Genomic DNA, 17,665 nt, shown 5'->3' with positions numbered 1-17,665 from the left:
CCAAAGGAGCAGCGCACAGGTAATTGGGTTACCATCAGGCGAGGGAAGGGGAAAGGGCAGGCAGAGCAGGGTTCCCCTGTGGCCATTCCCCTCAACAATAAGTATACTTTGGGTACTGTTGTAGGGGATGGCTTATTTGGGACATACTGTGGCAACCGGATCTCTGGAACTGTCTGGTTCTGCAGTACAGAAGGGAGGGTGGAAAAAGAGGAGAGCTGTAGAGATAGGGGACTCGATAGTTAAAGGATACAGACAGGAGGTTCTGTGGTCGTGACAGAGACTCCCGAATGGTTTGTTGCCTCCCAGATGCCAGGGTCAAGGATGTCTCTGATTGTGTGCACAGTATTCTGAAGTGGGAGGGTGACCAGCCAGATGTCGTGGTACACATCGATACCAATGACGTGGAAAGAAAGAGCAAGTAGGTCCTGAGAGTTAAAAAGTTAGTTAAAAAGCAGGACCTCGTAGGTGGTAATATCAGGATTTCTACCTGTGCCAGGTGCCAGTGAGGGTAAGAGTACTGTAGGGAAGGCAGACAAGCTGAGGGTGTGGATTGCCACGTGGATTTATGATATTATAGCTATTAATGAAACTTGGCTACAGGAGGGGCAGGACTGGCAGCTTAATGTTCCAGGGTTTAGATGTTTCAGACGTGATAGAGGCAGAGGGATGAAGGGTGGGGGGATGGCATTGCTAGTCAGAAAAAATGTTACAGCAGTGCTCAGGCAGGACAGTTTACAGGTCTTGTCTACCGAGGCCATATCGGTGGAGCTGAGAAACAGGAAAGGTATGATCACATTAAAGGGGTTGTATTATAGACCACCCAATAGTCAGCGAGAATTGGAGGAGCAAATCTGCAGAGAGATAGCAGAGAACTACCGGAAACATGAAGTTGTGATAGTAGGGATATTACTTTTCCACATATTGATTGGGACTCCCATACTGTTGAAGGTCCAGATGGGTTAGAGTTTATAAAATGTGTCCAGGAAAGTTTTCTAAATCAATATATAGAGGTATCGACTAGAGAGTCTGCAATATTAGATCTCCTATTAGGAAACGAATTAGGACAGGTGACGGAAGTGTGTGTAAGGGGAACACTTTGGTTCCAGATATCATAACACCAATAGTTTCAACTTGATCATGGATCAAGATAGATCTGGTCCTTGGGTTGAGGTTCTAAACTGGAAAAAGGCCAAATTTGAAGAAATGAGGACGTATCTAAAAAGCGTGGATTGGGACATATTGTTCTCTGACAAGATGTTGTTGGTAAGTGGAAGGCATTCAAAGGAGAAATTTTGAGAGTGCAGAGTTTGTATGTTCCTCTCAGGATTAAAGGCAAAGAGAATGAAAATAAGGAACCTTGGTTCTCGAGGGATATTTGAACTCTGATAAAGAAGAAGAGAGAGATGTATAACATGTATAGGAAAAAGGGAGCAAATAAGGTACTTGAGTAGTATAAAAAATGCAAAAAAAGAAAGAAATCAGGAGGGCTAAAAGAAGACATGAGGTTGCTTTGGCAGTCAAGGTGAAGGATAATCCAAAGAGCTTCTACAGGTATATTAAGAGCAAAAGGATAGTAAGGGATAAAATTGGTCCTCTTGAAGATCAGAGTGGTCGGCTATGTATGGAACCAAAAGAAATGGGGGCGATCTTAAAAGCTGTAGTGGAAAGTGAGAGAGGTTTTCAAAGCTTGCAGAGGGATTTGGACCAGCTGGACAAATGGGCTGACAAATGGCAGATGGAGTTTAATGCAGACAAGTGTGAGGTATTGCACTTTGGAAGGACAAACCAAGGTGGAACATACAAGGTAAATGGAAGGACAACTGAGGAACACAGGAGAACAGAGGGATCTGGGAATACAGATAGATAATTCCCTAAAAGTTGTGTCACAGGTAGATAGGGTCATAAAGCGAGCTTTTGGTACATTGGCCTATATAAATCAAAGAATTGAGTACAAGAGTCGGAATGTTATGGTGAGGTTGTATAAGACATTGGTGAGGCCGAGTTTGGAGTATTGTGTGCAGTTTTGGTCACCTAATTACAGGGAGGATATTAATAAGGTTGAAAGAGTGCAGAGAAGGTTTACATGGATGTTGCCGGGACTTAAGAAACTGAGTTACAGAGAAAGGTTGAATAGGTTAGGACTTTATTCCCTGGAGCGTAGAAGAATGAGGGGAGATTTGATTGAGGTATATAAAATTATGATGGGTATAGATAGAGTGAATGCAAGCAAGGTTTTTCCACTGAGGCTAGGGGAGAAAAAAAACAGAGGACATGGGTTAATGGTGAAGGGGGAAATGTTTAAAGGGAACATTAGTGGGGGCTTCTTCACACAGAGAGTGGTGGGAGTGTGGAATGAGCTGCCAGATGAAGTGGTAAATGCGGGCTCTCTTTTAACATTTAAGAAAAACTTGGACAGGTACATGGATGAGAGGTGTATGGAGGGATATGGTCCAGGTGCAGGTCAGTGTGACTAGGCAGAAGAATGGTTCGGCACAGCCAAGAAGGGCCATATGGCCTGTTTCTGCGCTGTAATGTTCTATGGTTCTAAATAGAATTAGGCCAATTAGCCCATTGATTCTGTTCTGCCAATCGATCATGGCTGATTTACTTCCCCTCAACCCTATTCTCCTGCCTTCTCCCAGTAGCCTTTGATGTCATAACTGATCAAGAACCTATCAATCTCTGCTTTGATTATACCCAATGACTTGGCCTCCACAACTGTCAGTTGCAATGAATTACACAGATTCATCACCCTCTGACTGAAGAAGTTCTTCCTCATTTCTATTCTAAAGGGATATTATTCTATTCTGAGGCTGGGCCCTCTGCTCTTAGACTCACTTAGTCTAAGGAAGCACCCTCTCCACTTCCACTCTATTTAGGTCTTTCAGTATTTATAGGTCTCAATGAGATCCCCCGTTAGTCTTCTAAATTCCAGTGAGTAGAAGTCTGGAACCATCAAATGCTTCTCATACACTAACCCTTCCACTTCTGGGGTCATTCTCGTAAAACTCCTCTGGACTGTCCAATGCCAGTACATCCTTTCTTAGTTATGGGGCCTGAAACTGATGACGGCACTTCAAATGTAGTCTAATTAATGTCTTGTAAAGCCTCAGCATTACATTTACGACATTTGTTTTTATTTATTGAGACGCAGCACAGAATAGGCCCTTTGACCCTTCGAACCACACCTCCCAGCAATCTCCTGACTTAATCTGAGCCCTATCAGAGGACAACTTACAGTGAACAATTAACCCAAAAACTGATACATCTTTGGACTGTGGGAAGAAACCGGTGCACCCAAAGGAAATCCACATGGTCACAGGGAGACAGGCAGTGGTGTGAACTTAACGCAGGTTGCCTGAACGTAAAGTGTTGTGCTAACCACTATGCTTTTATAATCTTGTGTTCTTGAAGCGAATCCTAACAATGCATTTGTCTTCTTTACTCCTGACACACCCTGCAAGTTAAGCTTTAGGGAATCCCACACGAGGACTCCAAAATCCCTTTGCAACTCCAATTTCTGGATTCTCTCCCCATTTAGAAAATAGTGTAAAACTTTATTCCTTCTAGAGAAGTGTATGACCATACATTTCCCTGCACAGCATTCCATCACAACACACACAAAGGTCAGCAGGTCAGGCAGCAACTTTTCAGCCAAGACCCCTCTGGAGGTGATGGGAGAAGGAGCTAGGATAAGGAGGACAAGCTGGAAGGTGATAGGTGAAGCCCCGTGTGTGTGTGTGTGTGTGTGTGTGTGTGTGGTGGGGGAGGAGTGGTGGTGAAGTGTAGAGTTGGATAAGGCAAAGAGCTGGTGAGGAAGGAGTCAGATAGGAGATGAGAGTGGAACATGGGAGAAGGGGAAGGAGGAGGCACACTGGGGGAGGTGATAGGCAGGTGGGATGCAGAGGTAAAAGGTTAAATGGGAAATAGAAGAAGAAGGAAGGAGGAGGGAAGAAAAAATACTGGATAATCAAGGTATCAATATTCATGTAGTTCATCTGCCATTTATTTGCCCATTCTCTTATCTGTCCAAGTCCTTGTGCAAACTCCTTGCTTCCTCAACTGTGGTAAACTATGTGTATACCTGTCTGGACACACCCCTCTGCTGACTGCTCTTGTGGCTCCTTCCACAGACCCCTGTATAAAGGCGATTGGAGGCACTGCTCCTCCCTCAGTCTCCCAGATGTCGTGGTCACGTTTGCAGCTAATTAAAGCCTATCTTTTGCCTCTCGTCTCCGAGAGTTACTGATGGTGCATCAATTTTATTAGCTGCAATTTTAAACCATGGAGAGCATTTTACGACCGGACCGGTTGGACATTGATCCTCAAGATCCTGAAGCAGCCATTGCTTTTGAACTCTGGCTTGCGTGCTTCCAATCGTACCTGGAAGAGATTCCCATGACTGAGCCTGCTATCATGCACAGAGTTCTGCTCTCCAGAGTCAGTCCCCAGGTGAACTTCCTCATCAGGGACCTGCCGACCTACCAAGGGGCACTGAACGCCCTCAAAAGACAATACCTGCGGCCGGTGAACAACGTCTACGCAAGACATCGCTTAGCGACGCGGTGGCAGCAGGCCGGAGAGTCAAGCGCTGAGTTTGTCCGAGCCCTACAGACACTCGTGCAGGCCTGCGACTGCAGGGGACTGACGGCGGAACAGCATGCAGATCTTCTGGTACGAGACGCCTTCGTTACGGGGATCGGGTTAGTGTACATGCGCCAGTGGCTGCTGGAAAACACCGATTTTACCTTACAGTCAGCGATCGAGCTGGCCGACATGCTGGAGGCTGCTCTGCACAATGCTGACGCTGTTCAGCCGCGCGATCTCCCGCCAGCCCTGTGGACGCTGCAGACCCTGCAGCCCGCCGGCGAATCGACCTCGGCTGCTGCCAGTCGCAAGTCCATGCAGTGTTACTTCTGTGGACTCAAAAAACACCCCCGAAATCGCTGCCCGGCCCGAAAAGCTACCTGCTGCAGCTGCGGAAAGAAGGGCCACATCACCAAGGTCTGTAAGTCTAAACCATGAGTGGGGTCGAGCAGTGCCGCGTGCGAGACCTGAGGGTCGCCATCTTGGTCACCACCATCTTGCCTGCCCGCCTCGTGCGAGGCATGGGGGCGGCCATCTTTGTCGGCTCCACCTCGCCCCGCCTCTGACCCACGGGTGCTTACCAGACATCAAGATGGCGATTCAACTCTGGCCTCCGTAACCCTCAGCCAAAGCGCTCCACACCAGCTTGCAAGGTCAATGATGGACATCCTGGTGGAGGGGCAAAGGACCAGCTGCCTGTTTGACACGGGTAGCACTGAGAGTTATATTCACCAGGACACGCTGCAACGTTGTGAACTCATGAAACAGCCGGTAAGCCAGAGGGTCACCATGGCTTCTGGATCACATTCCACAGACATCCGGGGGGGTTGTATAGCAACGTTGGTGGTGCAGGGCACAGAATATCGGGACTTTGCGTTACTGGTCATGCTTCAATTGTGTGCCCCTGTGCTATTGGGGCTCGACTTCCAGAGCCACCTGAAAAGTGTGACAATAGAGTATGACGGGCCCCTCCCACCAATCACTGTCAGAAATCCTCAGTTTTGTGGGGTTTTGTCATATACCCCGCTACTGACCACACACACACACCGACCCGCACATCCCACCCAGCACCATGCCAACAGCCGCGCTACTGACACCACTTGCAGCCTCTCCACCCTCAAGATTCCTCCCCCACCGCTGTTCGCCAACCTGACCCCCGACTGTAAACCTGTGGCAACTAAAAGCAGGAGGTACAGCGCGGGGGACAGGGCCTTCATTCAGTTGGAGGTGCAGCAGCTGCTCAGGGAGGGGATCATTGAGCCAAGCACAAGTCCTTGGAGGGCCCCGGTGGTCGTTGTTCGGACAGGGCAGAAAAATAGGATGGTCATGGACTATAGCCAGACCATCAATAGGTTCATGCAGCTTGACGTGTACCCCCTAACCTGTATCACAGATATGGTCGATCAGATAGCTCAGTACAAGGTGTACTCGACCATAGACCTGAAATCCGCTTACCATCAGCTCCCCATCTGCCCGGAGGACTGCCCCTACACCACCTTCGAGGCGGGCAGCAGGCTGTATCACTTCCTGCACGTCCCCTTCAGTGTCACGAATGGTGTCTCTGTCTTCCAGAGGGAAATGGACCGATGGACCGGATAGTGGACTGGTGCCAACTGAAAGGCACGTTCCCATATCTGGATAACAACACCATCTGCGGTCACGACTGGCCGGATCACAACATTAACCTCCAATGATTTTTCCAAGTGGCCAAAGCTCTTAACCTTACCTCTAACAAGTGTGTGTTCGGAACCACCCGACTTGCTCTTCTTGGGTATGTTGTGGAGAACGGAGTCATTGGCCCTGACCCCGACCGTATGTGCCCCCTGTTGGAACTCCCCCTTCCTACCACCCTCAGAGCCCTCAAAAGGTGCCTGGGCTTCTTTTCCTATTATGCCCAATGGGTCCATCACCACGCAGACAAGGCCCGCCCCCTGGTCAAGTCCACCGCATTTCCCCTCTCAGCGCGCCTTCAGCTGCATTAAAGGGGAAATTGCCAAAGCAACGATGCATGCAGTGGACGAGACCATTCCCTTCCATGTAAAGAGTGACACCTCTGATTTCACGCTGGCTACTACCCTCAATCAGGCAGGCAGGCCAGTAGCATTCTTCTCTCGTACCTTTCAAGGCCCTGAAATTCGGCACTCTGCGGTGGAGAAAGAAGCCCAGGCCATAGTGGAAGCTATTAGGCACTGGAGGCACTATCTTGCCAGCAAAAGGTTCACCTTGCTGACCAACCAGCACTCAGTTGCGTTCATGTTTAGCAACCAACAGCGGGGCAAAGTCAAAAATGATAAAATTTTACAGTGAAGAATGGAACTCTCCACCTACAACTATGATATCCTGTACCGGTCTGGAAGGCTCAATGAGCCCCCTGATGCCCTATCCCGGGGAGCGTGCTCCAGCGTACAGCTCGACCGGCTATACACCCTCCATGCACATCTTTGCCACCCGGGGGTCACCCAATTTTACCATTTCGTGAAAGCCCGGAACCTGCCTTACTCCCTTGAGGACATCAGGACAATGACCAAGGACTGCCAAGTCTGCGTTGAGTGCAAACTGCACTTCTACCGTCCTGAAAAGGCACAACTTATCAAGGCCACCCGCCCCTTTGAGCAACTGATTATCGACTTTAAGGGCCCCCTTCCCTCCACCGACCGCAATGTCTACTTTCTCAACATAATCGACGAGTACTCGTGGTTCCCCTTTGCCATTCCCTGCCCCAATACCACTGCCACGTCTGTCATAAAAGCCCTGCACCAGCTCTTCACTCTGTTTGGATATCCCTGCTACATCCACAGTGATAGAGGGTCCCCCTTTATGAGTGTCGGGCTGCGCCAGTACCTGCTGGCTAGGGGTATTGCTATTAGTAGGACCATGAGCTATAATCCCTGGGGAAATGGACAGGTGGAGAGGGAGAATGCCACTGTGTGGAAGGCCACACTCTTAGCCCTTAGGTCAAAGGGATTGCCGGTCTCTCGATGGCAGGAGGTCCTCCCCGAGGCACTCCACTCCATCCGCTCTCTGTTATGCACATCCACCAATGCCACCCCTCATGAGCGACTCTTTTCTTTTCCCAGGAAGTCTGCCACTGGGACCATCCTACTGGTTTGGCTGACATCCCCAGGGCCAGTGCTGCTCCGGAAACATATGAGGAGCAATAAATACTCCCCGATGGTCGAGAGGGTTCACCTACTTCATGTGAACCCCCAGTATGCCTACGTGGTCTTACCTGATAGGCGGGAGGACACGGTCTCTGTCTGCAACCTGGCACCCACAGGAGCACCAGACCCCTACCCCGAACACTCCACGGTGACTATGAACCCCATACCTACCAGGGTGTATACCCACGAGACACTGCGCACACCAAGCCCTACACAGTCTCCTCACGACACTCCCATACCGGGCGCCACGCACACGCATGAGGGATTACTGACGCCTAACGGGCTGGCACCTCAAGTCAGGACAGAGCCAGCACAACCACCGTCACCGGTGCAATCACCACCGGAGCTACGTAGATCGCAGTGACAGACTCGACCACCTGATAGACTTAACCTGTAAATATACTTGTGAGAAACTTCGCCCGTGGGGACTCTCTTTTAAAACAAAGAGGGGGTGAATGTGGTAAACTATGTGTATACCTGTCTGGTCATGCCCCTCTGCTGACTGCTCCTGTGGCTCCTCCCACAGACCCCTGTATAAAGGCAATTGGAGGCACTGCTCCTCCCTCAGTCTCCAAGAGGTCGTGGTCACGTTTGCAGCTAATAAAAGCCTATCTTTTGCCTCCCGTCTCCGAGAGTTATTAATGGTGCATCATCAACACTAGCTGCCCTTCCATCTATATTTGCATCATCCACAAACTTGGCTACAAAGCCATCAATCATCACCCAGATCATTAACGTATAATGTCGGAAGTGGTGGACCCAACACCAACCCCTTCAAAACACTTGTCACCTGCAGTGAACCAAAATAGAACAGCTTTATTCCTACTCTTCTATTTGCCAGCCAGCCAATCTCCTGTCCTGGCTCTGTAGTACCATGGGGACTTCTCATGTTTAGCAGCCTCATGTGTGGCACCTTGTGAAAGGACTACTGAAAATCCAAGTTAAAAACACCCACTGACTCTTCTTTCTCTACCCTGCTTGCACTGATCTTAGTTGATCATGTGCAAATGGAAAATTGCCTCAGAAGCAAGCAGAGAATTCTGAATAACAAAAAATTCTATTTCAGGAGTTACCAGAGAATTGCCTTTTCAGTCCAAAAAGCTAGTTCAGCAATTTGGTCTGCACACAACATCAAACTACAGTGACAGTGGAAGAGAAGGACATGGCCACAAATGCAAGCAGTGAGCCTGCATTGATCTACCTGAGGCCAAAGATTTTCATCTGACCTACTTCCAAGAGTGGCATAACTTTATCATTTATGTTAGATTCAAAAAGTTTCCTGACTGGGTGAATCAAATTGGTAAGGGTGCTGAGGAAGAGGATTTCTTGGAATGTATGCGGGATGGTTTTCTGAAACAACATGTCAAGGAACCAACTAGAGAGCAGGCCATTCTAGACTGGGTACTGAGCAATGAGGAAGGGTTAGTTAGCAATCTTGTTGTGCGAGGCCCCTTGGGTAAGAGTGACCATAATATGGTGGAATTCTTCATTAAGATGGAGAGTGACATAGTTAATTCAGAAACAAAGGTTCTGAACTTAAAGAAGGGTAACTTTGAAGGTATGAGACATGAATTAGCTAAGATAGACTGGCAAATGCTACTTAAAGGGTTGACGGTGGATATGCAATGGCAAGCATTTAAAGATCGCATGGATGAACTACAACAATTGTTCATCCCAGTTTGGCAAAAGAATAAACCAGAGAAGGTAGTGCACCCATGGCTGACAAGGGAAATTAGGGATAGTATCAAGTCCAAAAAAGAAGCATATAAATTAGCAAAAAAAAGTGGCACACCTGAGGACTGGGAGAAATGCAGAGACCAGCAGAGGAGGACAAAGGGCTTAATTAGGAAAGGGAAAAAAGATTATGAGAGAAAGCTGGCAGGGAACATAAAAACTGACTGTAAAAGCTTTTATAGATACGTGAAAAAAAAAGATTGGTCAAGACAAATGTAGGTCCTTTACAGTCAGAAACAGGCGAATTGATCATAGGGAACAAAGACATGGCAGACCAATTGAATAACTACTTTGGTTCTGTCTTCACTAAGGAGGACATAAATAATCTTCCGGAAATAGTAAGGGACCGAGGGTCTAGTGAGATGGAGGAACTGAGGGAAATACATGTTAGTAGGGAAGTGGTGTTAGGTAAATTGAAGGGATTAAAAGCAGAAAATCCCCAGGGCCAGATGGTCTGCATCCCAGAGTGCTCAAGGAAGTAGCCCAAGAAATAGTGGAAGCATTAGTGATAATTTTTCAAAACTCCTTAGATTCTGGATTAGTTCCTGAGATTGCAGGGTGGCTAATGTAAACCCACTTTTTAAAAAAGGAGGGAGAAAGAAACCGGGGAATTATAGACCGGTTAGTCTGACATCGGTGGTGGGGAAAATGCTAGAGTCGGTTATCAAAGATGTGAAATCATCGGACAAAGTCAGCATGGATTTGTGAAAGGAAAATCATGTCTGACGAATCTTATAGAATTTTTTCTACTCCGAATGGCCTACTCCTGCACCTATTTTCTATGTTTCTATGTTTCTGGAAACATTCTAGAAGTGATCTGGAAGTATTCAACTGTTTGATAGAACCTTCCAGTTGAAGTAATAGGCACTTAATATTGTAAATGCCATAATCATGGTCAGCTTTTAATTAAATAAACATTGACAAGCCCAGCAGTTAGGTCCTGTTTATTGGGAAATGATGTCCTAGTGCCTGTATGTTGTTTAGCTCTTTCCTTTCAGTATTGATTACTGGGGCTAAGAAACTCTCAATAACATCTCCACAGCAAAATTATAACAATACAATGTGAATATTAAAATACTTCATTTTCCAGCAGTTTATGGCCAAATACAAATTCCTTCTATCTCCTTAGAATTGCAGCTATCTACAGTATCTTGCTTTGCCATAGCAACCAAAAATTCTGAGACATATCCTTTTTTATTTTCCCTGTGATCTTGATACTATTGCTGGGAAATTACTTCAAGAATTTGAAATACAGTTAGTGGTAAACGATTTTTAATTTTTTGGGAAAAACAAACACATTCTTATGACAGCCCTATTCTCCTGGTATTCTTGTAGCCTGACCTCATTGTTGTTATAGCAACAGGAAATTTGTCTTGTCTCTGTTTTCTGATTGCTTAGTGTGTGCAATTGGTATAAAAGGCATAATTCTGAATTTTGATCTGTAATCAGACATTAACACTCAGTATATCTTAACAGATTTCAACATTAAACAATGTTTCATGGATATTTTAAAACTACATAGAAAGAAATATAAATGCTATCAGAGACATGTAAGATATTTCACCTATAAAGAACTGAGTAGAGAATTCTAGAATTCACTGAATATTTTGTTCCTTTGACCACCTAAGCGACTTAACAAGTTCTATAAAGCAGATTCCATAATCTCCAGTATTTTGTAGTCTCTCCTAATCTCTTCCCAGCCCCTGTCTGCTCTGGCTGAGAAGAGAGAATATATGGGGCGGATCAGGTCTTTAATCATGTTGGCTGCTTTACTGAGGCAGCAGGAGTGTACACAGAGCCCAGAGTTAGACAGAGTAGAGTGCTGGTGTCCTTGGCATTGATGTGTTTGGATCAGGACAAACTCTTGGTGATATTTACACGTCAGAAAATAAAGCTCTCAACCATCTCTACCTCAGCAATATTGATATATACACACAGTTGCTACTTTATTAGGTACCTCCAGTAGCTAATAAAGTGGTCACAGAGTTATGTTTGCGGTTTTCTACTGCTGTACCCATCCACTTCCGGTTCTACATGTGTGTTCAGAGTCCCTCCGCCTTACTGTCTGCATAAAGCAGTCTGGCCACTTTCCTCTGACCTCTCTCATGAACACGGCATATTCACCCGCAGAACTGCCGCTCACTGGGTTTTTTCTGTATCTCACACCATTCTCTGTAAACCCTAGAGATGAATATTTTCAGAGATACTCAAACCACTCTGTCTGGCACCAACAATCATTCTACGGTTAAAGTCACTTAGATCACATTTATTTCCAATTCGTATGCTTGGTCTGAACAACAACTGAACCTCTTGACCATGTCTGCACGCTTTTATGCTTTGAGTTTCTGCTACATGACTGGCTGATTGGATAATTGCATAAATGAGCAGGTGTACAGATATTCTTCATAAGGTGGCCACTGAGGGTATAGGGACATATAACTCCTTCCTCCTTCCATAGGACAATCACCACAGCACTAGGATTTCACTGTTGAAGTGTGGCGGACTGCTCTACCTTGCTGAGGCCAGGGGGCAACTCTAAAACATTTCATACCTGCCCCTTGAGAGAACCCCACTCTAGACCATCAGAAAACTGTCTCCAACACCACCACTTACCTCATCAGCTCTGGAGAACTTCCATTGATTTCTATCATACTCATAGTTCTCTCACCCAGTGCTACTTACTTCTCTCCTATCTAAGATGCACAAGCCTGTTTTGGCCCATTGTTTCTGCCTGCTCCTGCCCCACTGAACTCATGCCCTATACATCCATTCCATTTTAACCCCTTTGGCTCTGTCCCTTCCCACCTACACCCAGAGTACTTATACTCTCGATCGCCTCATTAACTTTCAGTTCCCTAGCCCAGTGACGCAGTCACATCAGCGCTGGACTCCGGAACGGAGGTTCCTGGGTTCAAGTCCAGTCGGGCCGTTCCCGAGTATGCTTTCTATCCGTGCTGGGTTGTGTGTTGAGCTCGCAACTTGATCTCATAAAATAAAGAAAAATACTGCAAAATGACTGTGTGAAGAGTCTTGTGCCACACAGTCTTTTGTTCCATGCCTTGTAAGGCATAAAAATGCCGGACACTGGCCTCTCAGGCCTGAGTCGATGTCACTATCATCCCTAGCCTTGAACACCTCACTTTCACCATGAATGTCCTGTCACTAAACACTTCTTCCCTCCATCATGAAGGCCTAAAAACTCTCTGCTTCTTTCTCAATAAAGGAACCAACCAGTTCCCCACTACTGCCTCCCTCCTCCATCGAGCAGAATGGGTCCTCACCCTCAGCAATTGTTCCTCTGGCTCTTCCCACTTTTCTCTTGTCCTTACCTACCTCCGCAGGAGCCTTCTCTTCCAACACTTGAACCTCCACAACTTCTGGCATCTCTAAAGGGATCCTACCAGCAAACATATCTTTATCTCCCCCCTCTCTCCAGGATTGCCCCCTCTATGATTCCCTTGCCTGTTCATCCCACCCATTAGCATCCCTTCTGGCACTTACCCCTGCAAGCAGCTAAAGTGCTTCTCCAGTCCTCCTACACTCTCACCTCTATTCAGGACCCCAAACAGTCCTTCTAGATGAGGCAACATTTAACGTGTGAGTCTGCTGGGATCGTCTGTTGTGTCCAGTACTTCCAATGCGGCCTTCTCTCTTTTGGGGAGACCCACTGGAAATTGGGGGACTGTTTCACTGAGCGCCTCCGCTCCATCTGCCAAAAACAGATCTTCCTGGTGGACAAACCTAATTCCCATTCCTGTTGTGACATATGGGTCAATGGCCGCCTCTGTGCCAAGATGAGGCCACCCTCAGAGTGGAGGAGAAACACCATATATTCCATTTGGATAGCCTCCAAACTGATGGCATGAATATCTACTTCTCCTTCCAGTAGAAAAAAAATCCTCCCTCCTCTCCTCTTGTATTCCCACTCTAGCCTCTTAACGCTTCTCACCTGCCTATTAGCCCTCACCCCAGGTCCCCTCCTCCTTCCCTTCCTCCTATGGTCCACTCTCCTCTCATATCAGATTTCTTCCTCTCCAGTCCTTTACCTTCCCTCCAGGCTTTGCCCGTCACCTTCCAGCTATTTTCCTTCCTCTTCCCTACCAGTTTATTCTGGCATCTCTCCCTTTCCTCTCCAGTCCCAAAGAAAGGACTCGGCCTGACTCATCATCTGTTTATTCAATTCTGGAAATGCTGCCTGGTCTGCTGAGTTCCTCCGGCATGTTGCTTTGGTTTGCCAGCATCTGCAGACTTTCTTGTGTTTATAATAGAACTTGACAAGTTTTGCTTTTTAACAACGTGTTGGTTGTTCAGTTCCTCTGATTTTGCACCACAGGAAAGAAAAACAAGTTGCCAAATCAAATCCTGGCATCTGGATCATTCCTAAACAATGAAATGTCATTTCTTATCTTTTTACTGAGTGCTGTTCCCTTGACGTGCAAGAATGACAGTGTAACCTAGGATGAAGCAGCCTGCTTGATTGGCACCGTCTTAAATATGCAATCCCTCTAGCACTGTGTACTGTGCGTCATCTGCAAAATGTATTAGATTCTGTCTCCAAAGCTACTCTGACAGCCATCCCAAATCCCACAACCTCAAACACAAAACTGGATAATTTGACACAAGACTTAACTGCAGGTTCCCTTCTAAGTTGCTGACCATCCTGCTTTGGAACTGTATTACTGGTCCTTATTAGTTTTACCTCCTGAAACTCCTGAAACTTATTTAAATTTATTTCTGTTCATTTGAAATAAACAAACCATGTCTGTATATTTCTGCTGCTTAATCCCGATATTATGAAAACACTTTGAATGCACAAACACTGGCAGTGTCAGAATTCATACAAATGCAGCAAACAATAGTATTACGGTGTAATTTAAAGCATCATTTATGTAACTATTTCTCTATAAATCATTTGTGAATTTTTAAACTTTTTGAAGAACTATTTTGTATTTTACATTATCATTTATGTATGCAATTCTACTCATTAATGTCTTCCTCGCTGCTCAATAATTTCCCATACAACACAATTTTAAAATAATTTTTTGTTGGGGGAGAAAAGGGGGATGGGAACTCGACATTAGTACAAGTTTAGTTTCAGTGAAAATTTTAGTTTCTTTATACAATGCTGTAAGAAATCAATTCAAGATATTGACTTTTTCAAACATATTTAATAGGCATCCATCATTTGAATATCACAGTTTCACACCATGGCATACACTTGAGTTGGTGCCTCATTGGAATAGTGATATAGAACAGTAATATAGACAATTCTGTGACCTGTGCAATAGCTTCTAGATTTCCATGCTTAAGAATGAATGTGCAGTGGACAGAATTTAGTGTTTGAATATTGACAGTTGGCTTGCTGCTATTTATAACACAGACTTCCTGGATTTTAACTATGTTATTGGTTTCATGTTTTCCATTCATTGATTTTTGCCCTTGAGAATTTTTCTCATTATCATCCACTACAGCCACATTAACTGATATTTCTGTTCACCAATTGGGAGAAACTTTCAGCAAAGGTTATCAGCCAGCAAATTAACCATAAGATTTGAGCACCAGATGATTAACCTTCTTACTTTGGGACTTATTCTGCAGGGAAGGCTCCTCATTTTCTCCGTCTTCAGAACGTGGAAGTGAATGCAGGGCAAAATGCAACATTTCAATGCATTGCCGGCGGGAAGTGGTCCCAGCATGACAAGTTATGGCTGCAGGTTTGTACTTTATCTTGTCCATTATTTTTAATACTAGGTGTTTAAATTGTAGAGATTGTCCTAAAACCTAAACTGGAGAATGTGATAATGATTGTGTTCCTTTTCTTTTGCTCTGTTAATGTCACAAACTCTCTGAGCTTCAAAAGAATATAGTTTGATAAAGAGTGCCATAGATCTTCATAACAAAAAAGTCCAGTTCCAGTGTTTACAGCTTTCTAAAGGTTTTCCCTTGAAGAACCAACTTGACAAATGTCCCTGTTAGTGTAATAATGTTCTTGCCTCTTCAAAGGTATATTAGAGTCTTTCGTGAATCTGCCTATTAGTGGGCCAACCAGGAGAATTCTTAGCTTTTTTCCTTAAGTAATAAATTTAAAGTGAACCTGTCACAACTTTTATACAATTTAACTTGCTTTTTGTAAATATTGCGTCTTTACTCTGTTCTGAAGGGGTATGAGCTCACCCAATTTCAAGAAGAAATACTGGTCACTTCCTAGCTCAACATGTCAATTTTTATTCAACACAGAGATTCATGGATGAAGTTTTTTTAACATCAGCTTTTTTTGGGAGAAATATTACCCGAGCTGAGCAGGTGACCATATGTTCATGCTATCTAACATGATGCTTCCATATTGGGCTTTATAAGTTGGATTTGTAAATCAACATAATTGGACCTGCTTGTGAATTAAACGGTTGTAACCTTATGAAAAAATCATAGGATTTCACTTTTAATATCTCTATTGTATGAATATTATCATAGAATCTTACTACCTTTCAGCCTACTGCACCCATACCAACCCTTTGCCCATTTACATTGAATGATATGTTCACATTGTCTCAGTTCAGATGAAAGTTCTTGACCCAAAACTTTAACTGTCCACTTCTTCCCAGAAATGCTCCTTGAACAATGAATTCTTTCAGCATTTTGTTTTCTGTCTAATTCTAGCATACACAGTTTCTTGATTCTCCTTCTGTACCTTGTCCATTTAAATACCATCTGGTAATGCTTCTTCAAACTTTCCAACTGATCTATGTCCTGCTGTAGCCTCAGACAATTTCCCTTGCTGTCGACAACACGCCACCAACTTACATAACATCCACAAATGTATTAAGTATTTCTCCTACATTCACTATCATTCATTGATATGCAAACTCCTGAGCCCTGCTCAGAGGCGGATTATTAATGGAACCAGAGGCTCGAAGCACCAACTACAGGTAGACAAAGCAGTCATTCAAGATTCCAAGACCAGAGAGAAACAACCTAAGCAGAGCCTGGCTTGACTACCAGAAAGGTTACGACTCAATACTCCACATATGAATCCTGTCATGCCTGTCTCTGTACAAGGTCAACAAGACAGTAAGGTCCTTCATCAAGAACTCAATGGGCTGTTAGAGGACAATGCTGGAAGTTAACGCAAAGTCACTAACACATGTCCACCAGATGTGGAAAATACCAGGGTGATGCAGTATCCCACCGCTGTTCTGCATTGGCTTGAATCCCCTCAGCCAGATCATCTCAGAGAGTGGACAAGTGTACAGGTTCAAGAGTGGAGAGATCATCAGCCACCTCCTGTACATGGATGACATTAGGCCAGAAATGAAAGAGACATGGAGTCACTAATCCATCTGACAGGGGTATACAGCAGAGACATTTGGATGTCTTTTGGACTGGAAAAGTGCTGCCAGATGGTAGTTAAAAAGAGGGAATCTCATCAAGACTGAAGGAGTTGAGTTACCTGTAGGCCAAATACCAGAACAGCTACAAATACCTGGGGATCCTGCAGGTGCATGGAAGCCACAATGTGGACATAAGAAAAGCTGCAACATCCAAGAACCTCCAAAGAGTGAAACAGGTCCTAAACAGCCAGCTGAATGGGAAGAACAAGATCAGAGCTGTCAGCACTTTCGCCCTACCAGTCATCTGATACCCAGCTGCAATAGTGTGCTGGCCAAGGAATGACCTGGAAGCCATTGACATCAAGACCCAGAAACTACTAACAGTACATGGTGGATTCCATACAAAGTCCAACATTGTGCAATTCTACACCCACTGGAATAAAAGATGGGGACTGGGGAGTGTCAAGGCACAGTCCTGGAAGAAATGTGAATATCCATGAGTATGTCTGGAAGATGGGCTCCTAAGGACGGTCTGCTAGGAGAATATCTCTGAATGCAGGCAGGGCATATAGAAATGGAAGTGAGTGAAGCAGCGTCAGAGGACCAGAGGCCATGGCTGGACATGCCACTGCATGGGATATACCATCGTCAGATATCAGAGGTGGCTGATGTAAGAAAATCTTACCAATGGCTGGAAATGACAGGGCTGAGGGACAGCCCAGATGTGCTGCTCTTGACTGGACAAGAACAGGAGCTGAGCACAAGAGCAATAGAAGCAGGGTTCTGTCACACCAGGCAAGACCCAAGATGCAGACTGTGCAAGAAATCCACTGAAACCATCCAACATGTAGTAGC

General features: G+C 45.3%; 1 protein-coding gene across 7 annotated transcripts in view; it reads left to right on the top strand.

Moving 5' to 3' along the window:
• Positions 1-17,665, top strand: part of ptprt (protein tyrosine phosphatase receptor type T) — a 1,496,000-nt gene that overhangs the window by 654,823 nt on the left and 823,512 nt on the right. For all 7 annotated transcript variants that reach the window (XM_059980706.1, XM_059980710.1, XM_059980709.1 and 4 more), the window contains exon 5: positions 15,081-15,196. In XM_059980706.1, coding sequence (XP_059836689.1) covers positions 15,081-15,196 — 116 coding nt within the window. The remainder of the gene's footprint in view (positions 1-15,080; positions 15,197-17,665) is intronic.

The sequence above is a fragment of the Hypanus sabinus genome, chromosome 9 (genome assembly GCF_030144855.1).
Source record: "Hypanus sabinus isolate sHypSab1 chromosome 9, sHypSab1.hap1, whole genome shotgun sequence".
Lineage (NCBI taxonomy): Eukaryota > Metazoa > Chordata > Chondrichthyes > Myliobatiformes > Dasyatidae > Hypanus > Hypanus sabinus.
This window is presented reverse-complemented; position numbering and strand designations above follow the sequence as displayed.